This window comes from Aptenodytes forsteri, unplaced genomic scaffold (assembly GCF_000699145.1).
Source record: "Aptenodytes forsteri isolate BGI_AS27 unplaced genomic scaffold, ASM69914v1 Scaffold18, whole genome shotgun sequence".
Classification (NCBI taxonomy): Eukaryota; Metazoa; Chordata; class Aves; order Sphenisciformes; family Spheniscidae; genus Aptenodytes; species Aptenodytes forsteri.
The window spans coordinates 559612-585900 of NW_008795135.1; the positions used below are offsets into that span (position 1 = coordinate 559612).

A 26289-nucleotide genomic window follows, 5' to 3' on the forward strand; every position below is an offset into this window, starting at 1 on the left:
ATCTGTATCTGTATCTGTATCTGTATCTGTATCTGTATCTGTATCTGTATCTGTATCTGTATCTGTATCTGTATCTGTATCTGTATCTGTATCTGTATCTGTATCTGTATCTGTATCTGTATCTGTATCTGTATCTGTATCTGCATCTGTATCTGTATCTGTATCTGTATCTGTATCTGTATCTGTATCTGTATCTTGGCTCTTGCCCTTTGGTTTCTTTTTGCACCTAGGCACCCATCAGCTAACCCAAGCCAAGCCAAGCCAAGCCAAGCCAAGCCAAAAATAGACACAAAGCCAAAGCTGATGAGGTCTGAGGGCTGACATCTGATGATATTGTAGATCTTTCATTTTTTTCTCTCTTTCATTTCCTTTTGAACAATGAGATAAATTTTGATCATCTGTATTTTGAACATGCAGCTTATTTGCCAATAAATACTGATACTATTTTATCTTTGTACTTGCTACTGTAATGTAGTTTCTGAAGGTGTACAGTTGCATTACAGTTTCCATATATTCATGTTGATATTATATGGTCTCATACTTCTGTTATCTTGTTTCTTTCTGTTCTTCTATTGCAAACAGTGCCATATTTTTTTACAAAAAGCTGTAGGTGGTAAAAAAAATTAAGATTCAAATGTATGAGTGCTTCTTAATATGATTTATTCATTACTTATTTCCACCAAATTTTTTATTTAACATTCAATATGTTTCTTCATAGAGGCAGCAAGAGAGCATTTGACTACATTAAAATTACAAACCCTGTATTCATAATGAATTTGGTATAAATTTTGACAACTGGCATAAGCTAAGACTGGATGGAGTCAGGCAGCTTAGGTGCTAATTTGCAGCCTGACAAGTTTTGACATGACAAGAGTCTAAATTCTGTTTGCTTTTATACACATAACCTACTGGAGTCAATGGAGAAAGTGAGACAGATTTTTGACTTGACAACTTTTAACATCAATAAAATTCTCACTCAGGAATTCTTACTCAACATGTTGTATTTCTAATGGGTGCTCTTACTGAATTCAACAGGCTTTGATTCAAGCAGCGTTCAATTTCTGTACGAAGTGAAAAGCAAATGAAAAAAACCCAAACCATAGTAGGTTAGATATAATACTTGGACAGAAAATCTGGTCTTGGTAGAAGCCCCAAGAAAAAAAAACACATTAATATCACGCCATCTAGTCTGAAAAAATTGAGTCTTGAATAGAGTTATCATCATCTTGTGATGATAATTTGACATCACTACAGGACTGAATTAAAAGTATTTAAGTGTTTCTTTTAACTACAGTGCTGAATTTCATGGGGTTTTGATATTTGATTTGAGGATAATTGCAACATCTATGAATACTTTTTCAATTTAAGTTAATGATGTGCTCTTATTTTTAATTGATTGTTTTATCCCTTCTGAGAATATTAAATGAGTTGTATGTAGGGTATGTTGAGATTCATTGATATCATTGAAACAATTTTTTCAGTATGCTTTGTCTGCATCTATTGTAAATACTTTTAAATCATGTAGAAAAATGTTTAATTAAAAATCTTTTGGTTCCCTTTTCAAATTATAGTATTATTATCCTAGCTTTCCAAGCATGGTCCTTGAAGCAGAGTTACAGGGGGAGTATGTGATCTGTTTTCCTCCTGTGGAGTGCAAAACTCAGTACTATCAGCAGTGTGATATGCGTTATCTTGTAGAAAATTTCGAAATAAGACTCAGAATAATTCCAGAATCACTACATTTTATTGCTGGTTTTCTTTCCTTTATAGTGCTACTATGCAGACCCTGTTTCTTCAGACGGTTTTGTTAAAACAGACCTCAGTTGTGTTTGTGAAAAGTGGGACTGCAGCCCCGGGGCAATGCAGTGAGATAGGGTAAGAGCAGACAGCGAAGACTGCAATCCCAAATAAGCCCTCTCCCTTCCTCTTAGCAAATGTAGCCAGATGCTAGCAAGCCATTATTGCCAGTCCATCTCAAAGAAAATCAGTTTTTGTTTCAGTTTGCTTTTGTTTCTCGCTCATTATTTATAACATTGCTTTGTCATTTTTGTCATTTATAGAGCTTCCAAGAGCAGCTGTCAGGATCTTAAGCAACATGACATTCCTTTTTGTGAGTTTGTCATACACAGCTGAGAGTGCCATTGTCACTGCTTTTATTACCTTCATTCCCAAGTTCATCGAGTCACAGTTTGGCATCCCAGCTTCCAATGCCAGCATCTACACTGGTAAGGCATTGCCACGTAGTGTAATGTTGAAAGGGTTGGCGTTCTTTGGCAAATGAAATGAATCAATACAGGAATGAACCAAAACCATGCTTGTTAGAACAGGTGATTGGATCCAGCTTTGTGCATTTGGTTAGATATTCAGGCCGTTTTTGATGTTTGCTATATGTGTTTAGTAAAATGTGAACCCATTTATATTGTCAAGGGGCTGGGGTTTTTTACATAAGCCTAGACAGACATTTTCTAGTATGTTAATGGTCTTCAAGGGGGAAAAAAGCAACAAAAACAAGCTAGAAAACCCATAGGCATTACTGTGGTTTGTGTGCCTTAAAAGATATTTTAAAGCTGTTCTTATTTTCTGTTAATTTTACTTTCTTTCTTACTGACTTTGTTACTTTGAACTTTAAAATATCCTAATCTTTCTTTTTTCCCCACTGATGAGTTGTTTATCTGTCCCATCCTTCAGTTACCTCTCCCCTCCAGGCTGGTAGTCTTCCGCCTATTTACTTATTAATGTTGAGCACACAACGATCTAGTCTAGCCAGGAGAGCTCCCCAAATCCTCTCCCACCTGCCACTGCAGGTGTGAGGTCCCTCTTTTGCAGGTGTGGCACTTCCCCTGCTGCCGTGGCAACGTGCAGCCAAGTCCAACTTCTAACAGAGCTACAAACCACAAAATTTTAAGCTTCATAGTGCTTTGTGGGAAGAACTTCCCTAGGGAAAGGGGCCAAAAATGTCATGCAGAATTGGGGCCCATGTCATGCAGATCATCTCCCTTCTCTCCTAGCTGCATCAAAGACACTTGTCTCAATACCTCTTTCTTCTTTTGCACTTATAAGCATCTTCTCTGCCTTCTCTATAGTGCTTCCCATATAGAATAGCTGCTAATTGCTAGACAGGTTAGTTCTTTGCTCCCTCATACTTCCAGATATTGTGCCTGAGAAGGAGTGATGGAGTGGGTAGTGAGTTGTGGGAACAGGGGTGAATTATGGGGTGAAAGTGCCCAGGGGCATCAGTCAAGGAAAAGACAAAAAGTGGTAGAAGAAAGAGAGACAAAGATGCAGAGACCTCACATGGGAATCATTTGTCACCTGCAGTGGCTGGAAGAAACTCAAGGAGTCTAGTCTAGAGTGCTGAGGGGAAGCATCAGAGAAGCACCATGAGGTGACTTCTGTTTGAGAGCTTGCTGGGATGAGATTTTCTTCAGGGCATGAAATCCCTGTGTTCTGTATATAAGGAGGAAACACTGATTGATGGGACCGTGATTCTATCTGAAGCTTAGTGTAGCTACACACGCATAGGAATTTTGCTGTAATGAGTCTTGATGGGATTGCTACTCCATAACTTGCTTCATTCTCAAGATAAACCAGAAACATTCTTGCCAGACAAAATATGTCCGACACACAAACCCCCCCCCAGCCAGTATATTAAAAGAGGAAAAAATGATATGACCCTATCCAGGGTGTGAAGCTATTAACATCTGTTGTTTTCCCTGTTATAAATAGCTTGATAAAGCCTATTATAATGAACCAGAAGAAGAAGATGAAATAACTCAGGCTGGATGTGCAACATGGACAAGTGAGCACTGCTTCCACAACCCCAGCTCCTAAACTTAGCATTAAAGTCAACAGTTGTTACTAATTTTATAAATTCTTTTTGTAGGAAAAATGGGAAAAGGAAACTTGGAGATTCTGTATTAGATTGCTCTGGCTAATCTAGTAAAAGACATGTCCAGTTTACAAACTTCCGGTTAGCAAAAGGTGCTCTTACATGTTATTTATATTACTACATCTATACTTCATATGTACATTGCCAGCTGAATACATGTGCTTGACGAATCTCTCCATGTGACTGATGTAAATTTTTTATTCGTCATTTTCCATCTCAGTTCCTAAGTAGCGATTCTTTAAATAAGTCTCAATTTGCTTCTAATTTGTTTCTATTTTTAAACAAAGCTGGCATTGATCATCAGCAAAAACGCCATGTGCCAAACTTTGTCTTGAACTTGTGCAGCTTGTGCTGCAGTCCTGTCTAGTTTGGAATTTTTTTCGTGTGCGGAGCAGGTGGCATTCAGCCTTCAGGTTTTCTCAAGTCCAAAAAAAATGGACTTTGACTCTAGGTTACAGATATTTCTTAGACAAATCCAGGTTAAACTTTCAGGTGCTTCGCTAGCGGATTTACTTGTTAGAGTTACAACTGAAATAATTTGTAATTGGAAGAACTGCACACTATATATTATAAAGCATTGCCCTGGTGACTTCTGCTAAAATGGTTGCAAACACGTTGGATCTACCTTTAGTTTTAGAAAAGGTGTAATATGTATCTCAGACAGAATTGGTTTGAAAATCTCAACGGTATTCCCTTAGTGTAACCCACTTAGCAGATATTGCAGTTTTCTGTTCCCAGACTATTAGTAGCTGTTAAGATCATCTTTTGCGGCTGTGAAAAGCCTCTAGTGCTGCAGCATCCTGACAACAGCAAAAAGGACAAAGCTTGAAAATTGCTGACTGAAAGCCGATATTGCCTTGGCGCACTGTACCCAGGAGTGTATTTGGCACACACACAATTCCTGTAAGCCAAACTGTCATTATAAAATGAAGGAGAGTGCAGTGCAATGGCTTAGTATCAGACCTTAAGCTTTATTCCTCTAAATGCTTTTGAAAAAGAAGAATGAATGTCCTGATTAGACGTACATGTTTTGCTTTGCCCTGGAAGCTCATCTGCAAGTGCACTGTAGTAGCTGTGTTTCTTTGACAGTACATCACTTCTGATTTCACATCCCCTGTGGAAAGAGAGGGGCATGAGGATGAAAAGTTTGTACTTGGGGCAAACAAACCTGTCAGGCTTCCTGACACGCAGGAGGGAATGAGCGCTTCTCTCTGCTGCCTTCACCAGAAACAGCGAAATCTGCTCCTGCCTTTCCAGTTCCTCCCAGGGAGAGAGTTTTTCCATCTCCATCTTCAGTTTGCATGGAGGAATTGGTCTTTATACTTCTTCTGTATGGGCTTTCCTTTACCTTTCCATCCTCCTGAATGAGAGCGAGCCTCGGCAGGCAATTTGCTCATGTTTGTCTCCTCATTTTTTATGTTCTGATCTTCATGGTGTGGCAGTGGAGGGATGAAAACAGCAGCGCAGTGTAACTCACTAATGGAAGAACCACTAACCTAATGCCTCGCAAAACATTTACATGCTCAGTTTTGACAAGGTACTAGATGTAGACACACACAGTCTCAGTTCTAGTGAAAGGCTTTTCCAATATACATGTCCTCAGGAGAATAAGAAAGACAAGGTAAATTCAGGTCCAAAAGAGGTTAAGACCTCAAAGCTAAGCTATAAGATGAAAGGAAGAAGAATACAGAGTTTAATTTATCATCAGTAAGCCCTTACCTTGGGCTAGATCCTTAGTTCACATAACTGATGTAGCCACAGATTTGGTCCACCTGACAGGGGTGTTTTAGAAGGCATTGCAAGTGATCCCAGTCTGCGTTCGGTGTGGATGTGGGCTTCTCTGACACAGATTTCGTAGAGCAGGGCATGCCTGGTAGACTCAGATGGCTGAGTTGCCATTTTCACCCAGAGAGAACATTTTGAGTGCAAGTGACAGGATTTGCATTCTTTCTTTCCCTCGTTCATATTCAGTCATTGAAAGTGAGAGATATAACAGCTCAAGAGAGATAACAGCTTTGAACTTTGTGAAAATCATTTAATTCTCCTAGAAGGACTTATACATTTAAATTCTGCTCTTATGAGAAAGACTGGTTTTGAGTCTGTGAAGGGTTATTATTAAGAATCTTCCTCATGAAATGACATTTATTTTATAATGCCATTTGTGATGGCAGTATAATTAAGGCGGCAACTATTTTTACCTCTTATTTTTACTTTCACGATCTCAACATTTTGATAAACATCATGTCCCCTTCACCTTTAGACAAATTAGCAGGGAATGAGAATGCTTTGCAATAATATTAAAGATATTTGCAAGTGATAGCATTACCGGCTTCTTTAAAAAGAAGACCAACATCTTTAAGAATTTGGATTATAAAGTTTAGCTCCTTCTCCCTAGATGCAGCTGCCAAAAGTTGTTCAAATTCCATATATATGTGGAATGCATCTTTATTAGCAAAGAACTTATTTAAAGACCTTCTCACATGTCAGTGAAAAGCAAAAGCCAAGGGAAGCTAAGAAGTGCAAGACATTCGCTGACAACACCACCTCAGGCCCTGGGAAGTGGGGACAGCCCGGTGACATGTTGCTGAACTGCCACCTTACAACTGCAGCAGCAGAGCGGCAGAAATTTCATAGGCATGTCTTTTGTGTCTTAAACTTATCGTAATACTAATTCTAGTATCTTAATTTCTTTCATCATGTTTGACCAGTTTGCGCTCCGCGTGGCTGAGATGAATGGTGCTGCCGATGTAGGACAGTGCTATTCAACTTGAGTAAAGTATCCAGCAGGCAGAATTTGCAGCCAGGCTCACGCGTGCACTCCCAGGTGGGCAGGCTTCTGGGGGCCTGCCTGGGATTAACACTTGCGCTTCCCTGGAATTAATCATGAGAGTAGGAAGAGGAAGATTCGTGTCCAAATCTGGATTTCTTCAGATTTTCAGTAATTAAACTGGAGCAATGTGTATCCCTTCTCCCCATTCTAAAATAAATACAAAGCAATGTTTCTGCTTGTAAGTACAATAGTTCTCTTATAGTGCTTTGGCTGCTGGTAATATCATAAGGAGGCTTTTATTAATTCTTTGACAACACTCCAAAGGTTTGAAAAGTCTGACTCAGTTTGCTAGCAGACAATGGAGATCTTAGTACAGCATTTGCAGTCATCTAATTAGGGAATCAAACCAATATTTATGTTTTATTCCATTTCTGTAGGTCCTGTTTTAATGTTGCTCAAATTTCTTCCCGGCAGGTGTGATTATTGTCCCGAGTGCTGGTGTTGGTATTGTCCTAGGCGGCTACATTATAAAAAAACTGAAACTCGGTGCAAGAGAGTCTGCAAAGTTGGCTATGATCTGCAGTGGTGTATCTCTGCTGTGCTTTTCAACTCTCTTCATTGTTGGATGTGAAAGCATTAATCTAGGGGGAATAAATATACCTTACACGACTGGGTAAGTATCTTGGAAACATCTGTGGCAAAACCAGCTTTTTCCAATAAGCCTGATAAAGAAATGTAAAAAATGCTGATGTACTGAAGAAGCCACATGTTCAAATGAGAATTCAATGAGTATTGTGATACTATGTGGCCCTTTGGTTTTTACATCTAGTTTATTATGAAGCTTATGTAATAACTCACCTTTTCAAGGGATAGGAAAATGCATTAGAATGGACTTCAGTGATTTTTACAGGAGATTGCTCAGAGTTTAGTTGGTGTTTCAAAATGTTTTCTTTTCTGCTCATGAAAATTGTGAAAACACTAAAAGCATTATAAAGATTATTTCTGAATAGGTTTGTTTATTCTCACCATAATAGTGTCTTGGGTCTACAGTCCCTATTTGAGAGGAATCACTTGGGCATGTGCTATCGACATTAGTGGTGTGCGCTGCTTCTGAACCCCTTACTAGTTGTATGAATGCCCTCCAGCGCTTGCTGGATCATCATCAAGACAGTGACCAGAGCATAATCCTTAAATAGATATTGAGAATGAAGAAGGCTGTCATGAAAAAGAAGGTGTGGATGTAGGAAGGTATTGGGAGTGAGGGATTTAGGCTGTGACATTAAGAAATGCATGGAAGGGCATTTTTAAAAAATGAGGGATATTTGGAAGGAAGACAGTGTGGTAAAAGTTGTGAGAAGGCGTTTCACTGGAAGGTAATTCCTCAGAAGCCTGATCGTGAGCTTTTATTTTCGTTCTTATTTTGTACATTAGCTTTTCCCCAAAATTGCCTTCTTCATGTAGCTTAAACACAAGAACAGACTAAGCGTTTGAAGAGCACGAACTTATCTGAAGCAATGTTTTTCCCTTTGCTTTTACATCTGAGACAACGTCTGCCTTTTATTTATGGCCAGGTGCTGGGTATCAGATCCATTTGCATATCTTGCTTTTAAGGCTCAGCTCTGGACTCTTAACATTTTGAGGTTTGGAAGACAGTGTAGAAGAAGTGCGGAGCAGGAAAAGAGATGATCAAATGGGGAAAAAAAGAACTACAGTGGGGCAGTGAGCAAGTGTTGTGGTTTAACCCGGCACCGAAACCAGGACAGCAAGCCAAGTGAAAAACAAAGAGGAAAAATGGGAAGCAAGGGAGGAAGAAAATAGGCGCTGTTTACACAGAGAATATTTTGCATTGCGTGTTGCTGGGTGTTACTACATTGCTGTCAAACCCTAATCCTAGAGCAAGAAAAAACAGCAACTGAAAGTCACGAGCTGATGGAAAGCTGGTTTACTCCTTTGTATTCTTAATACCTGGAGTTAAAGCTTGGTGCTGAGGGACTGACTGCAGAGGGGAGTAGCATGGTGATATATCCTTGTCTGAGCATAGTGGACTGAAGGAGAGAACAGGGGTGGGAAGGAGGTGGAATGCTTTGATTGTCCACCTTCTATTGATGTTTGTGACAGCCTGTGGGCGTAGATGAAGAAATGAAAATTATTAGGAATTAAAACATAAATTTCAGATAGCAATTAATTGAACTGTGTGGCAAGTCAGAATGTCCCTGCCTGGCTAATGAGAAGGCTGCAGTTTTCTGTTGGTGAAAAAGTGCTATTTAATTTAAATCTATTTCTAAATTGAAGACAAGGCAAACTATTGCTATGTAACACATAACCTTCACACTGGACTTGTACGAGTAACTAATTTTTTTTTGCAGTAAGTAATAACATTTGCAGTAAATACATAGCATGAATTGAAATAGGCATCTATTCACAGCTGTTCTGAAAGTCTGCAGTAGCATTACTTCTTTACCACCTTCATCTAATTGTTCTTATTGAGCAAAGCGGTGAGAGATGGTAATGGCAAAATTCTCAAAAATATTGATGTATATCAACTCTTTGAAATCAGTATAAAAATCAGCATGCTTGGACTGTAATGTCAATAGAAATTGAGAATTACCAGCATGTTATAAAGCACGGTTCAGGAGTTTGCAGCCCCAGCCCTATATGATTTTTTTAATACAGAGTTCAAATCCAAATTTATTATCAAAATGATAATAAAGAAGCAGCACTACACATAAATTCTTCTTGAATATCTGACATGATAAACATTCTCTTAATCCTCATGGTCAATCATTTGATAGCTTCAAATCATTTACTTGGTAGGCAACTCTTTAACTCAGACATCAAAGAATGTTATTGTTCATGTAACAAAAAAGCATGCTTTCATTTTGGAGTTTAATAAAACACATACTTCATTCTCTAATTCCAATGCAGTGCAGCGTTATGGACATCAAAGCCAGTTCAACAGGCTAGATCGGATAGGAGAAACAGTACTTGGTTCAGAGTAAATGTCTTTCATGATGCTCTACCTTAACATGGCTATGCTGGGTCTGATGTCTGAGCTACCTGTGCTGGCAGCAGCCCAGAAATCTCAGCTGCATTGGGCAGTGTAGACATGCCCTGCAGGAGAATCTTCTCTGGACAAACATGTTCAGTTCTACCGTTCTTTTCTTTTACATTTCAAAAGTAGGTTTTTTTCTTTGATGAACTGAGCTGTCGTAGACTAGTACAGAGAAGGATAAGCTGGGTTTTAGTTAATGTGGGAGTATGTGCATACCAGTACTCAGCAAAGTAGGCAACGGTATTTCATAATTCAGTGTGTTTCATAACTCACTATTTTTCTAACTGTACCAGCTGTGAGGAAGTGGATGGGACCTGGAGGCATGCACAGATTAGAATACATTTGCAAGGATTTTCTGCTGTTTTATGTTGGGCACAAGCAGTTTTGCTGTTGTTGGTGTGTCATCAGCAGTTCTGTTATCAGGAAGGTCAAGGACACCTCTGTATTATACATCTCAGCATTTTAGAACCTGTTGTTCTGTGCCCCAGCCTTGTTTGATATTTGAACACAGTGTAAGCAGCCTTATGTCAAACCGCAATACGGCATCCCTTCTCTTGCACCGTAACCAGCATCCGAATGGGAAGTCCTGAATCAGTGAATTGTCTCCTTGTCCAGGCAGCTTTTGAAGATCTCCAAGGAGAGAGACTCCACAGTCTCCCTGGGCAACCTGTGCCACTGCTCAGTCACCCTCACACTGAAAAAGTGTTTCCTGATGTTCAGAGGGAACCTCCTCTGTTTCTGTTCACTGGAAAAGAGTTTTCTATATCACTGGAAAGAGGCTGGCTCTGTCCTCTTTGTACCCTCCCTTCAGTTATTTATCTACATTGATGAGATCTCCTGAGCCTGCTCTTCTCCAGGTTGAACAGTCCCAGCTCTCTCAGCCTTTCCGCACAGGAGAGATGCTCCAGTCCCTTCATCACCTTAGTTGCCCTTCGCTGGGCTCTCTCTCTGGCATGTCCGTGTCTCTCTTGTACTGGGGAGCCCAGAACTGGACCCAGTACTCCAGGTGTGGCCTCACCAGTGCTGAATAAAGGGGAAATAGCAGAGAACAGCTGGTTTGGTTGTTTGTAGACCCGTCTCTTCCACGTTTTGTGGTATAAGGCAAATAAAACAGGCTCCACAGGAGCTTACTCATAGTGACAGATTCCTGGATTAGATCAGTTCCATCTCTCATATTTCTGGCATGTAATGAATCAAAACAGGTCCTTTCTGATTGCTTTCTGTTGTTTTGGTGTAATTCAGGTTTAGTTAAAACATGCAATTGACTTACTGAGGCACTTCACATAAAAAAAAAAAAATCTCCTATTCTTCCTCTTGTACCACCAGTTTGGGTTTCTGTTATTCTTGTCTCTCTTTCAGTCCAATTAGCCAGTCGGATCTCTTAACTTGAAAGCAGTGACTAATTGGATCAGAACAATAATAACAAAGAAGGAATCCAGCTAACACAGTGAGAGGGTCCCTTGTTTGACAGCTACACAAAAATTGCGTCATTGCTGCGATTCCAGCTGCTCGCCAACAAGGAGACTGCAGATCTCTACCATCCAGAATATCCTTCAATACCAAACCAAAAATATTGCTATCAAACTAAGATAATCCTTTTTGTTATATAGCCCAATATTAAGATTATAGAAACTGTGTGGTGAGGGGTTATCTCCTTTCCTTTGCATTTCCTTCATCCTGTAGGTTACTACAGCAATCTAAATAAATATGAATAAAACCATGTGCAAACCAATTCTTTGTTTAGATGTTAACAAAATATAGTCAGGCACTGGTTTTTTGGTTTTTTTAAACTGCATTTCATTTAGATTGTAGCCTCATGGGAAGAGGGTCCACCTTTTTTTTTCAATATGTGTGCATTGACTGCCAGCACAATGAGGTTTCAGTCTGAGCCTGGGTATCTGAAATAACAAGTCACAGCTCTAAAAACTCCAGGCAATAAATCTTGCCTTATACTTCCCCTTTTCTTACTTTACTGCTATACCACAAGCCTTCCACAGAGTAATAGTTGGAGAGGAGAACAGGATTTAGAAAAAAAAAAAGTTAGGAACTAGAGTTCCTTTTATTGTTAGTGACGTCTAATAAAGGTCTCCTCTTTATTAGCTTTACCAGCATCATGTCATGGAGACACAGAACAGTCTTGCTGAGAAATGAACAAATGCAATTTGTCAGTTGGGATTCTGGGTTTTGTCCCAGCACACGTTTAACAAACTTGCAGTTGAATCTTACTAAGGAAAGGAGCAGCGTCATTGCTTGTAATTGAAAGAATAGTTCAGGAAACGCTGTTGTTTGGGGCTGGTTTCTGTTAGTGTGCTCGTGCATGACAGGTGTCCTTGGAAGCTCAGGTGCAGCAGCACTGCAAGTTGTCAGCATCTGCATCCGCTGAAACAATTGGGGCAGCTGTTTCTCAGACATCCTGTGTGTCTACAGCAGTGGATGCGTTGAAACTAAGCTGCTTTTCCCACAGGCCAGCTCATGACCAGGACTTAGTAGCTTCGGTGCAATTTCTGTAAGAGCCTGCTCTTTCTGACCGATGCAGGTAAACCTGCGACGTGCTGTGCAGTAATTCAGGGATCAATGCTCTGTTTTCCTTTGTGGAGAGTAGGCAGCTTCCCAGTGCCAGGTTAGGATTAGTAAAGTACTTTGGTTCAGTTTATTGCTGGAAAAATATGTACCTTCAAGAAAAAATTATCCCCTACTGGGACAAGTGTTCATAGAAATCTGTTATAATATGTGCTATATGGCAGATCACATCTGATGAAAATGGGGTTACATAGAAATGTGTCAGTAGAGATTTCATGTCCCCAGCATCTGAATTCCTTCATCCTTCATTAGTTTCCCATCATTGAAAGAAGAGTGAACAATGAGTGAACAGTGGAGGTAATAAAGATGAAAGCATGAACCTCTAACAACTGTCTGATAATGAGCTTTTGGAAACGGAGTTAATAGATGATTTTGTGTATCACATGTTCTTGAAAGGATGAAAAAAAAATCTCTGCGTGCAAGGCATTTGCTGTAAACAGCAAAAAAAATCCGCCAAATAAACCTTACAGTGATTTGCTGAGGTACAAAAGGTGATGAAAGCTGGAGAGACACAGCTTGCAGTAGCTTGCTATTAATTAGAGCATGTTTGCTTTGCGTATCTGTAAACTTAAGGCTGCTTCTGGGGAAAACAAAAAAATGCCCCTGAGATTAAATTTTCACAGTGGTCTCAGTTCAGTTTCCAGTTTCATGCTTCTCATTTCTTGCATGCCTGATTTCATTCACCTTTATTTTTAAGCTGATTTCCTAACCTCTGTGTCATGGTAATGTTTAGCAGTGCAGCTGAAGCGAGTTAGCTACATAAGCGGAGCGAGCAGGGGAGCAGGCTCTCCTGCCTGTGGAGCAACACGACCCATCTGCTGCTGAGAAGGGTTTTACGTGATGGAGGGATAAGAGGTCAGAAGAATGCGTTTCACAGGGTGGGAGAGATTGGAGAGGGCAACCCAAGCTGTGCCTTTCCCTGCAGCCTAGGCTGGCCCCAGAGCTGTCCGTGTGCAGGGTGGCAGAGCCCTGCTGGCAGCCGGGACATGGGCACGAGGGTCTCCCAGGCAGGCTGGGGAGCCACTGCTTACCCCAAGTATTCAGGCATCTGGGACATCCGGCTCAGCAGGCTGCCGAGGAGCTTGTGAAACTCCAAAAATGCTGCCTCTCCTGTTGGTGTGAAAAACTTCTGTCAATGTGCTGCTGAAATCAGTATGTTACCGAGGAATGTTTTGATGATTTGGTATTTTCCATCAGAGAAAAGGTTCTGTTGAGAGATTACTGGAAAAGTCTGCCTGTTGCTATATGATGTGTTGCTGCGTATTGCTTTCTGGAATCCAGCGTGATATAATAAGACAAGTTTCAGCTGATAGCTGAGAAGGTGACAGAACCGATATCAGTCCTGGATATTTAATTTCCTGCTCAAGCTGCAACTTGTTTCTAAAACTGTGCCTTGTTTGTTTGCAGTGCAAGAAAGAAAACACTCAGAAAGGCTTTGGTTAACATCCAACTAGACCATAAAGTGTAACATAGCTCCAAGAGCTAAATTTGTGAACCTGATTTGTGTGATCAGTAGACGGTCAATAAATATTTAAAAGCGACTTAGTAACATTTGTTCGGCTGCAAAAGTGCCCAGCTGGAAAGACAAGCATATTCAGCAAAAGCAAATAGTGGTGTATAAATACATGAAAAATGAGTCAAGGGAAAGCCACTAAGCAGCAGTTGTACTGCTTAGTGTCACTAATGACAGGAGGTGAGGTGATGGATGACACGGCTGACAGTTGCTCTGTGTGGAGTGGCTCCTGAGCCGAGTCTCTGATCTGTTCGGGTATAAAAGACGGGAGCAGAAGAACATCCCTTGTGGTCTGTGGGGTAGCTGGGATGCAGTAAGTCTGATGCTAGCTGTTTATCTTTACAGCGGTCCTGCCCAGACATTACAGATGTGAAGGCAAGCAAACAGCAGCCCTTGTGAGGCTCTGCAACCCCGGCAGTCTGTGAGCATGTGTACAGGTTCTCGGGGATGCAGCCACAAACCCAATTCAGATTCCTGTTCAGCTCCTGCCTGGCTGAGGAGGTGCTAAAATTCCCTGGATATCTACTGATCTGCTTAGAGCAGAGATACTTGAGCTGGTTTTAAACAGCAGTGGCCTCTCTGTGGCACCATTGAGCAATACTGAGAGCAGGGCAAACAAGGCAGCACAGTTAATTCAATATTACGCTGCAATGCCTGGTGTGGAGAGGTTGTGCATACCAACATAATTCCCACAGCAAGATTTTTGCTTACGGCGCATGTGCAGATACTCATGCCCCAACAGAGCTCAGTGCTTGGCTCCATCTGGTTTTGTAGATTCTGCAGGGGTCAAACTGGTATTTGTTCTCAGAAATTCAGGTCTTCTGGACTGGACTGCACATGGACCACAGGCAGAGACAGGATGGTGCCTGCAGCTCTGCTTACCACTCAGGTGTGAGAAGGCAAAGGGCACAGTCTCCTCCCGGAGTTGGGGATTTTCATACATACATTCTAGTCTCTGGAAAAGGCCTTTAAATTTCGCTCCTGCAACCTCTCATCTTTATCGCATTCATCCATTCATGGATTACTTCAGCATTCTTTGGAAGTTGGGTTTTCATATCTAATCAGTGGACTACTGGATGAACGATGCAATGGAGGACACTTTTTGCTTCCATTTGTGAAAAAAACATCAGCTAGTTTAAAAGTATCAGGTAGTAAGAGGAAGGAGGGACAGCCTTGTGTCACGGAGCTAGGCAGATCCAACCTCTCGGGAGAGGATCCAGAAGCTGTGCCCCTCTGTGGATCAAGGCTGGAGCGACTGTAGCCATGAGCCACAGCATCTTGCAGTGTATGAAACACTGGTGAAAGGTGGCGCTTGGAGTATTCAAAGTAACCTTTCAAAATAAGGTAATGACACACCAAAGGGTTCTGGTACCACCATAATAAAACCCACGGGAAAAAAAATTATCCCAAACTGCATTCTCAAAGCACCACCTTTCTTCACTGTTCAGCTACCATGGACTCTAGCTATGAAGAGTCCCAAAACCATGCAGGTGACAGACCTGGCCCTGTCTTCTGAGCTAAACTAGATGTCTGCCATTGTGACCACTGTGGAGAAGGTAGAGGAGTGCATTGACTGAAGAAGGACTTTGGGACATGTTTGAAATATGTGAATTCTTTCAAAAACCCAGATTAAGCATATTTTGGACTCTTCAATCTCAGCGATTAGTGTAGTTACCTATTCTCAAGGACTACTGAAGTGAAATAAGCTATTGTTTGTATTTTGGCCAGAGTTCTCCAAGTGACCAAGCATAGACTCTTGTGTGGTTTGAGAAGATCCTATGCTAGGGAGCCAGGTAGGTGCAGGTGTTTAAGCTGCTGTGACTCAAAGATGGGAAGGAAGCATTTGAAATATGTCCAAATCCACAAGGGATGTATGTGTGTTTCCTGTTGATACCCACTTTATTAGTATTGGCCACTATGTTTAACAGTTATTGTGGAGACGATAAGAACCGCCTGATAATGTGTTTTTGCTAGGAAGTCAGGAAATTGGTTGCTACAAAAATTGCTCACCTTATGCATGGTAGCCTCTACCCAGCTATTTAGTCAGAGAGAATCTGACTCTGAACTCCTGATGTCCCCAAGGGCACCATAACCACTGCACAAATGGATGGTGGACATAAGGGAAGAGAAAGGAGAAAAAATGAGGAATGTATAGAGATGCAGAAGAAAAAAAAAGAGTACACAAGAGAGGAACCTAACTTTAAAACCTTCTGAAAGGAGATTTCCCTTGGAAGAAATGTCTTTAGTCCTGGTCCCTGCTCCAGGTTTTGCTTGTAGATGGCAGTAAAGAGTTATTGATGAGGAGACATGGACAGGATTGGGATCACGTTCAGCTTCAGCAGGAAGGATGGAAAGAGATGCCATTCTGGAGCTTGCTGATAAGAACATCATCAAGGAGATGTAAGTTTGAACCCTTTCAGGTTGAGGAGGACCTGGAACCCCAGTGTTCTCACCTCGGGCAACTGTAGAGCTGATGAAGAAGAGGAAGCTTCCTCCTCCACTTTGGAAGAGATCTATTATAAATCCATGAAGTACAGTGTTTCTGGAGAAGGCTATCAGCACAAAGGGGCAGCTTTTTGCTCCGTGTGTAGGAGCTCACTGAGCTGTCTGCAGTGGGCACCGATATTCCTATACAGTGTCAGGGTGCAGAACGTGTCCCCCCAACTTCTAGGAGCTTGGTCACCTGAGTTAATGAGTTCAGCTGGCTGAGTCCGGGGTCAGCGCTGTCACTGATAAGAGCTGTTGTGAAGAAAGCTGGAAGCGAGGGCCTGCCCCTCCTTTCTCTTGGACTTGCTGTGTGATCACTGGACGGATCATTGTGATCATTGCATCTGGACCCAATTCTTATCCAGTCTTGCCATCACTCTCTGCTCCCATCTCACCTTCCCTGGCCAGGGTGCCAGCCAAAAAGTCACAGGAGGGAGGTCAGGCCGCCGCTTCCATGTTCTGAATTTTTGGAGATCTTAGAAGTGGCAGCTGTCTTGATTCGTTACAGAACCTGCCTTTCTGACTTTGGCACCTGGAAGGACCGAAAACTTTCAGGTTTAGGTATTGCAAATTACAACCCGTAAAGTATGTGGTTTGAAACTGGCCATCTATCTTCAGAAAAACTTGTGTATTGCAATACTGAATATTGCAGTGCCTAACATTTGGGTACTTTGAGACACAAAGTAGCATTTACAAGCCTAGAGTCCAGCTATGACAGAAAGTAAGACTTACATTTAAGAGTAAACCCCAGAAAAAGAAAGCTATTTAAGCATCACAGGAAACGATCGATTGCAGTTCCTGAAACCATAATAAAATGGGGGTTTTCCTAAGTAACAGGAGAAGCTTCAGGAGAAAACGTTGATATCAGCTGCTTTTCAGTTTTCAGTGGCTTGGTATTGCCTTATGCAGTGAAGAGGGAGCGGGGGTGCAGAATTCAGGAACCGTGATTTCTTTAGACAGAAAGGTATTTAGGAAATAAGAGCTAGGGTCCCTAGCCTCAGCCAACCCTATCACTTGGAAATAGATTGCTATGAATAAGGTCATTCAGGTAACTTTTCCATTGGCTTAATGCATTCATGTTGCTGGCAGTATTTTAAACCCAGATGAAATTCCAAATGAGATGCAGAAAATTGAACCAGCAATAAACCACACTGCAGACTTTTGCTTTTCCACTTATTAAATTAATTTAGCAAGCTGAAACAAGACAGAGAGCATGGCAAGTGTGGTAAAAATAGGTGTAAATATAATATGGGTCATTTAAAAGTTCATGCTTGTTATAATTTGGCTGCATAATGACAACAGAAAATAACTTTCATTTCAAGGCATGTCTGCATATATATCTAAGTGGAACAGTTATTTTCTTTTTGGTACCTGAGCTAGCAAGTTCGGTAATAGCGTGGATAAAAGGTAATACTTTATGCCTATACCTTCAGGTACCTTCTGGCATAATGCCTTCAGGTAATACGAGATGTGATTAGATTAGGCTAGTTAATATTAGATGTGGTTTATTTAATTGCAACTACAAGATTTCACTAGAACTTGAAAATATTTTCATATTGGCCATAGGAACCCCTTAAGTTTATTTTTTCAGGAGCCTTCATGTGTTCAGAATTTACAAGCAAAGTAGTAGAAGTGGGGGCTGTCAGATAAAGCTAGTAAGAGCCAGTTTCAAAACAAACAACAGCTTGTGTAACAGGCTGTGGACTGTCAAAAAATCCTTGTTGTTGTATATTGTAGATGCAAAAAATCTTATCTCAGTGGGAGAAGTACGGGAAAAAAACTGGGCTTTGTTACCTAAAAAACCACATCAGACTTAGAAAATATTTTGGGCTGAGACTCATTAGAGGCTGAGAGATTATTTTTCTGGGGGAAGTTACTTGCCCTGTTCTTGCTCTTCCCTAGTCACCTTCTTAATGGCTACTGTTAGAGACAGGATACTGGTGAAGAGACAACCGTGGTCTCAACAGCCGTTTTCTTGTGTTTCTAAAGGTTTTCACAGAAAATGTACACATACAAAAATAAGTTTTCAATTAGTCTTTAGCCAGCCAGGGTAAAGAAGCAATGCTACAAAACTCATCTGAGCAATCCCATTAACTGAAAGGGCCAAAGGTAGTATAGTACCTCTTTATAAACTAGTCTGTGGTTTTCAAGAAAATATGCCCATTAAAAGTAAATGCTTTTCAGACCAGTTATTTGTCAGAAAAATATATGATCATCAACTACTTCCTCATTGATAAGGAGCTTCTAGATAATAGAGATTGACACCTTACATCCTCTGATATTAGCTCTATATACGCTGGGTCCAGTTATGCCAGTCTGTTTTTAATTTGCTAACAAACTAGTATCCATTTTCTCTTTCTTTAACTCTTTCATTTTAACTGTCTCTGTTTCTCTATAATCAGAATTTGTATATACAGTTATGTAGGGGCTTTTACTATTCTTTCAGTGAGGTTGCCTTTGTGCCTGCTAACACTTTTCCTCCTTTGGTTTATACTCCAAGCCCTGACCCTACTCAGGAATGTTAAAAGTTCAGTGTCACCTTGGGCTTTCCTTCAGCGCAGGGAGTAGCTGGGTGTCTCCTCCAGGGTTTGTGCCCAAAGCTGGGCATTTTCAAGTGATCTGAGAGTTGTTTTGGGCAGGGTTGAAGTGATATGGTTGGTAAGGCAGGAGCTAGTTAATTTGGTGACTGTGTGACTTAGTCAACCTGAGTCAAAACCTGTGATGGTGACAGCTAGCGGTCACTTGTAACCAGAGTTGATTTCTTTCTACTGATAGCAAAAAGCACCATTTGATCAGTGATTGTTTTTTTTTCCCCATCATCTTCTGATGAAGAGTCTGTGATCTTACAGATATGGACTCTGCTATTACTAAGGCCTTTGTCACTTCTGGATTGAGCTGCAATGGTACAACTGATATGGTAAAGTAGAGCCACAGTGGGATTATATGTTTATAAAATCTTAATTCCAGCCACAAGTTGCATACTGGCACTCAGTGGTTCATCCTGGCTGCCCCTTGGCAGCTCAGGATACCAGGTATTCGTTCTGTCTTAGGAGTTTATCTTGCTTTGGGACCCCCAGCACCCACGGCAGTGCCATCTGGGGAGATCAAAACTGCTTCCGAATGACCTGCTCTCTCCAGGCAGGGCCAGACGTGCCATGCAGAGGTGTTAGCTGGAGGAGAGGGTGCATCAGCAGAGACCTGTAGCTGTCTCAGTGCAGTGCTTCGTTTGGGCCTTGTTACACAAGCCACTGAGCTCAGATGAGTGCCATGAGCTGCTGCCTTGGTTGAGGTCCCTTTGCTCATTCATCCCATGGTGAGGATGTGCCCAGGCTGGCATGGTGCTTGCCAGTGAAGAGTTGATGCAGTTGAGATCTGTTCAACCACCTGTTTGGACCAGCAGTGATAGGTAGTGAAGAGCCTGCTTTTTGGTGTGTGCATGTCTTTCAGCTTTGAAATTCCCTTTAGTTCCTTCTGAGCATACTGCCAAACGCTTCTGGGGGGAACCTAGAAAGTTGGGGGGCAAGATTTTGGGGAACGGTCCAGGGAAGCGGAGTAGTAGTTCTTTTACAGACATTTAGTAAGAGCACAGCACTCCTCCAGATCTAGAGATTCCTGTAGATTTCACATATACATATAAATAATACAAGCATTGTTTTCTGAGCAGTTAGCATTGTTTTCTGAGCAGTTGTTGGTACGTGGGAAGAGATGCCTATTAGTTCACATAATGCTTACATCTCGTCACTAGGCCCTTCACTAGTAGTCGACAACAAATTGCTGCAGTTAGGATAGACATAAAATAGTGGTGTCTTAACTCTTAAAGGAAAAAAACAGGGGAAAAATACAACTATTACCTAGGAAAATAAGATACAGGTTTTAAACTTTGGTATTATTTTTGTATTGTGTTTTTAGCTGATGGCAGGGATGCCTTGGGTGTTCTTCTATATTGTTTAAATCATGTACATAACCTAGAGTTAATGCAGTCTTTCTCTGATAATCAACTCTCCGTTCCAGAGTTGATGAGTAGGATGTTTTCTCCCTCTGAACAGCAGGATATCTGTGCTTGCTCTACTAGCATGTTCTTTTTCCTTTCTTCAGTCCCACTCTTGCCATGGCCCACAGGAATCTGACTGGGAGCTGTAATGTTAACTGTGGATGTAAGATTCATGAGTACGAGCCTGTCTGTGGATCAGATGGAATAACATATTTTAATCCTTGCCTAGCTGGCTGCATCAATGGTGGAAACCATAGCACAGGGGTAAGTGCTTCACCCACCCGCCCACATACAACCCGCGAGTAGTCCCTCGGGACTGATGCAGATTGAAAAATGCTCTGTTTCTAGCACAAGCATCCCTCTCTAAGCTTCAGAGAAGTTGCTCTGCAGCTGACTCGTGCATGAGTCTTTCCATGTTTTGAAAGGCTGGTAATGCTACTATTCCATGGTCCCACCCCGCTTCCTTTCAGTTATGTACAAATTTGAGGCACAAGTTCATTTGTACCAAGTGAATCCTCCAGCCGAGTGAGTCCAAAGTGCCATGGGGTGGGGAGGGCTGGTGTTTCCAGTAAAGACTCTGAAGTCTCCGATGGCAGTGTCCTGCGTGTCTGCTGTTCCTGCAGGGCTCAGAGAGGGGACCTTGAGTCAGTCATCTAATTCAGCTTTCTGCTAACATAGGCAGCCATGTCATACTGTCTTTTCCACAAGCTCATCAGTCTTACTCTTGAGAGCAGGTGTGGGGTTTTTTTTGGCTCCCTCTTCAAATGGAAGGAAGAACTTAACTCCTCAGGTAGTTGGAAGTGTTTTAAACTCCTGTTTAAATTTAGTTACGGCCTGTTTAAAGCCCTTGGTGTTTGTGTCAGCCTTGTCATTTTGCATAAGTAGCTGTTGCACCTGCACCACTGTATTGATAGGTCTGTTGTTTGCATGGCTAGATAAAGACTGCCTGTGTATTCTGCTCTTGTAAAATAGTTTAACCATTCTCGTAGTCCTTCTCTAAACATCCTCCAGGCTAAGTGTTCCTTGTTGAACTCAAGTAACCAGAACTTGAAGGATGTTAATAATCGACTTTCTTTTTTGGAAATACGTTGCTTGTTAACAGCCCAGTCTTCCAGTTATGCTGGACTGGGGAAGGGCATCCTGCTGGTAAATTCATACCATAGAAATTTGGCAGTTTCCAGGACTGAGCACAAGAAAACAGTTGAAAGGTAGGATCTCACCTTAATATCAACAGAGCATTATAGCTGTGCTCGTTTCATACATAAGACAAACACTTAAATTCTTCTGTTACGGAACTGTATTTTAAAAAAGGATAATGAAGAAAGACAGAAAGTAATGTAAACATTGATTTTCTCAGGACTTAATTGTACTTTCCAGGAAGCTTATTTATAATGTATCAGTCTCCTGATTTGCAGTCCTGAGCCAGCCTGTGAAGCAGGAGGATGTTAGGTCCAGCGCTGCTCTTTCTGAGATTTGACTGGATAAGGGTCTGAAAATGAAGGTTTGTACATAGATTCCACTTAGAACAGATTAATTTCCTTTATAGGTTTGTTTTTTAGAGTATCTTGCTGTTTTTTAATAGAAAATTGCTTTGGCCTAGTTGGAAAAGCCTGTGATGTGAGCCTGTGGTTAACTTTCAGTGTCTATATAAGTCTTATTTGTGCTTTGCTGGATTGAGACATAGTTTTAATCTTTGCTACATTTCACCTGATATCAAAGCGACACTAATAATTCATTTAGTAGGGAGGTACTTTGGGAGTATGTACTCTTCACTACAGATTTTAAAAAATACTATTTCCTATTACGATTTAAGACAAGATCCTTGATGGCCTGAAGTTTTAACTCGGTAGCTAATGGTGAATAGAATAGGGCTGACATTGCTAGGAAAATACATTTCTTCATGAAATAATGATTTATGTAGGGCACTTTTAAAAACAACAAGCATAAGCTTGTGTCACTCTATAACAGAAAATGTTGCTAACCTATAACATTCAGATTTAAGTTTATAACACAGTTTTTTTTTCAAAATTAACCACTTAAAAATTAGAAGTAGGACAAAAGGATGCCAGTATACAGTTCATACCTATTTTATATGTACATTCCTATACTCTGGCATTTCTGTTGTGTCATATCTGTGTCATTTAGTGCACAGACTTGGTTTCTGTGGTGATGGACCAAGACTGTGTAGTAAAGAGGACTATTTTCTGTAGGATGCCTATTTGGAAGCAATATGGAGATTAAGGTGAGGGACTGTAGGAAGAAAGCAATACTCATGTGATATTAGACAGTGGAGTGCTGCCTTGGGAAGCTGGAGTCTGTCGTTGCCTCCGTTCCTAAGCAATGTTGGGCAAGTCACTTAAACGAAACCTCTCCCAGTTGTTCATTAATTTTGTATTCTTCATATTCTGGATGATGGACATGAGCAGTAACCAGAAGTGCCATTTGTAGAAGCACTGAATGCCTAAATCTGTATCTGAAAGCACAAAAAGTTTCATTTAGAATATATTAAGTTTTATATAATGGAAAATGTTCTGAAAAAAAAGGATCCCGGTTGCCTCAAATTTACCACCCACATTTCTGAAACTTTTGATCTGTTTCAGTTACTTAGCTACAAAATAGATAACACCACCAGTGCCTCATCTTATAACTGTTTTGAAGATAAATTACTCCTTTTTTGAAAGAGTTAAGCTATAATGATGAGTGTGATAGAAAAATCCATATGAAATATGAGTCATTCTGTCTTTGTAGTGGAATATGTTTAGTGTGAGGAAAAAAATACCTGGCACCACATTTTGAAAATGGGAGGTAAAATACTGGATAAATTGATACATTAAGATGTTCAGCTAAATCCCATGGAAAAAAAAGTGAGGCTATGTCATAACATGAACACATACAGAGGTATACATTAAAGTTGACAAGCAACCCTAATTTGGATATTTCCTGATGGCCAAGTGCTTAAATTTGCAACCTTAAGACGGTCTTGTAATGCAGCTTCTGTGCATGTGTGGTCCTAGGTTTTATGAATGCAAACATTGAAACCAAAAACTCCTTCCTGTAACATCACAGGAGCCCTGACCTGTTTCCCCTCTAATGCCGGAGTATTCTGATCTGCCATACCCCTTAGAGTAGATGAAAACATCGTAGAACAGATGTGACAGGGGGCTATTTCTGATCTCACTCTTCCTCACCTTGCTCAAATCACAGTCCTTTTGCCTATGAAATGCCACTTCTTTATTCAGTCTCTTCATCCTAACTTCAGCCTCTTTGTCCATTCAGAAATCCTTCATGTCCTCCAGTCTCACTGTTTAAGTCTCTGTTTTCCCCTTATTCTCTGGTTTTGCTCCTGTCCACATCCCATCCACATCCACACCCACATCTAGATGGAACGTCCTGGGCTCCAAGTGCAGCTTGTTGCTCTTTAGCTGAATCTGGGTAGACTTCCATTGAGATGGCAGAAGACACCTCCTGAAGATGAAAGCTGACAGCCTGCCAAATTCCAGAATATGGCATTGTCAGTGCTGCTTAAAGAGTGTTTCTTCACAGGTTTTGTAATACGGTAGAAACAATCTTTTTCTCCAGCCTCCCTGTCAGAAGTGATTGAATTGTTTCGGCATAATTTGCTAAAAATTTTCCAGAAATTTTTTCTAAACTCAACCTAAACAGTGGAAGTCATAAGCAATGGAAAGGCAGTCTCATCATGGGAAGTCCTGACCAGCTTTGAAAATACTTGGAGTGGTAACCTCGCTTGTACTTGGGGTAATGAGGCTAGAGGCAGAAGATTCCTGACTGAGAAGTACTATGTGACTGTCGTACTACGGCTCTGCGCAATGTCTTCCTCGCACGAGTATTTCCTGTGGAAACGTTCTTTTTCGCTCTCCTCAGGTAAGAAATTACACAGAATGTGCCTGTGTCCAGAGTCGCCAGGTGATCACTCCGCCGACGGTGGGCCAGCGCAGTCAGCTCCGGCTGGTTATTGTCAAAACCTACCTGAATGAGAACGGCTACGCTGTTTCTGGGAAGTGTGATCGAACCTGCAACACGCTTATCCCATTCCTGATATTCCTCTTCATTGTTACCCTTATAACAGCGTGTGCCCAGCCGTCAGCAATCATAGTGACACTCAGGTGAGAACTTAGTTATGGTTCTTTAAGTATTTTTGCTGTGCCCGCTATCACCAGTGTCTGTGTCAGAAGAGGGTGGAGCAATGCAGCCAAACATTGAGCTTATGTGTCCTTAAAAAGTGAATAGAATAGGGCTGACATGGATTGGGTGCTTGTAATTAGAATATGTAGCATGATAATGCACTTTAGGAAACAGGAAGTGCCCAGCAATTTCCAGGCGGTATAAAGCGAGAACAAGTAAAAGCATCTTGTAAGAAAATGATTACTCCTGAAGAAATTTTCAACCTTCTTAGAGCAGTGGTTTGAATTTTCAAACGCAAATGAAAAAAAGTTAGTATTTGACTCATTCCCAGTTCAAAAAAGAGAGGACATTTAAAAATTATCCTTTTTTCTTTCTTGAAATTGTTCATTCCTGCCACATGCCCATTTTTGAATCGTCCCTTTTTTTCTTCACAAGAATTTTGAACTTTTAAGCACTGTACTGTAGTTGTGTTGTTGTCACCATGGTCATTTAGGGATAGAGAACAACACAGTCTTTGTAAGGAAAGGTAGTGTCATTTATTTGTCCATTCAAAAAAAAAAAAGTGCTCAGGTTTTTGGATTGGCATTTCCCATCTCTGCCATCTGGTCTGATAAGCATTATCACTCCCTATAACATCTTTGTCCATTTAAAATAGAACCTTTGTAAGTGAACTTCAGTCTGATTTTTAAAGAAAAGTGAGCTGAAAAAACCAGAATATGGTCTACTGCTAAAATAAATTTGTATTTGTATAATATATGTTGCTGCTGTTAAAAGAGGAGGAAGAAGAATTAGAGGAAAATGAGGTAACTCAATTATTTACCAGGATTTACAAAGCACACCCATAGGTATCAGTTCTACTGGTAACAGAAGGACAAAAAATGGTTTAAAGATGTCGATTTGGTTTTGAATCTAAAGCTGGAGAGCTCTCAGAGTTCAAGAAGTGAGTTCCTGATATATGTTGCTGCTGTTAAAAGAGGAGGAAGAAGAATTAGAGGAAAATGAGGTAACTCAATTATTTACCAGGATTTACAAAGCACACCCATAGGTATCAGTTCTACTGGTAACAGAAGGACAAAAAATGGTTTAAAGATGTCGATTTGGTTTTGAATCTAAAGCTGGAGAGCTCTCAGAGTTCAAGAAGTGAGTTCCTGTCTGACGGAGATGAGCTGGAAGATAGAAGAACTAGAATGGAATGAAACGAAATGGAATGGGAATAGAAGAATAGAAGAATAGAAGAATAGAAGAATAGAAGAATTAGAATAGAATAGAATAGAATAGAATAGTTCGGTTGGAAGGGACCTACAATGACCATCTAGTCCAACTGCCTGACCAATTCAGGGCTGACCAAAAAGTAAAGCCTGTTATTAAGGGCATTGTCCAAATGCCTCTTAAACACTGACAGGCTTGGGACATCGACCACCTCTCTAGGAAGCCTGTTCCAGGGCTTGAGATGCTTTTCAGAAGCACACCCAAAATAATCCAGATGCAAATGGACATTCAGTCCCTGGGACCAGGTTATAGCTGGTCTGAAGTAAAAGCCCTACAAAACCTGAAATGCTTGTGGTGTAGATGTCAGGTCCTCAGCACGAGCTGTTTAGATGTATAAATCTGCTTCCCTTGAGCTGCATTAATTGCTAACATACAGACATCTTTTGACCTGGTTTTGTGTAAAATCTCTCTCCAAACTGAGCTTTTTTTAAACCAGTCTCGGGCCTTTTCTTTCTGCGAGAATGGTCCTCCCAACCAAGTGGGATTTTCTCCCAGTAGTGTTGTCTTTATGTCTGCACTCTGATATTCGGAGACTACTGATGTTCTGCTGCTGCTCATAATTATTCCCCTATAAAAATAATAATGGCAAACCTTT

General features: G+C 40.9%; 1 protein-coding gene across 1 annotated transcript in view; it reads left to right on the plus strand.

Annotated features, from left to right (window-relative positions):
- SLCO5A1 (solute carrier organic anion transporter family member 5A1) overlaps positions 1–26289 on the plus strand; it is a 92537-nt gene that overhangs the window by 55269 nt on the left and 10979 nt on the right. The window contains exons 5-8 of the mRNA XM_009278422.2: positions 2061–2225; positions 7134–7332; positions 20387–20546; positions 24165–24406. Of these exons, the coding sequence (XP_009276697.1) occupies positions 2061–2225; positions 7134–7332; positions 20387–20546; positions 24165–24406 (766 nt within the window). The remainder of the gene's footprint in view (positions 1–2060; positions 2226–7133; positions 7333–20386; positions 20547–24164; positions 24407–26289) is intronic.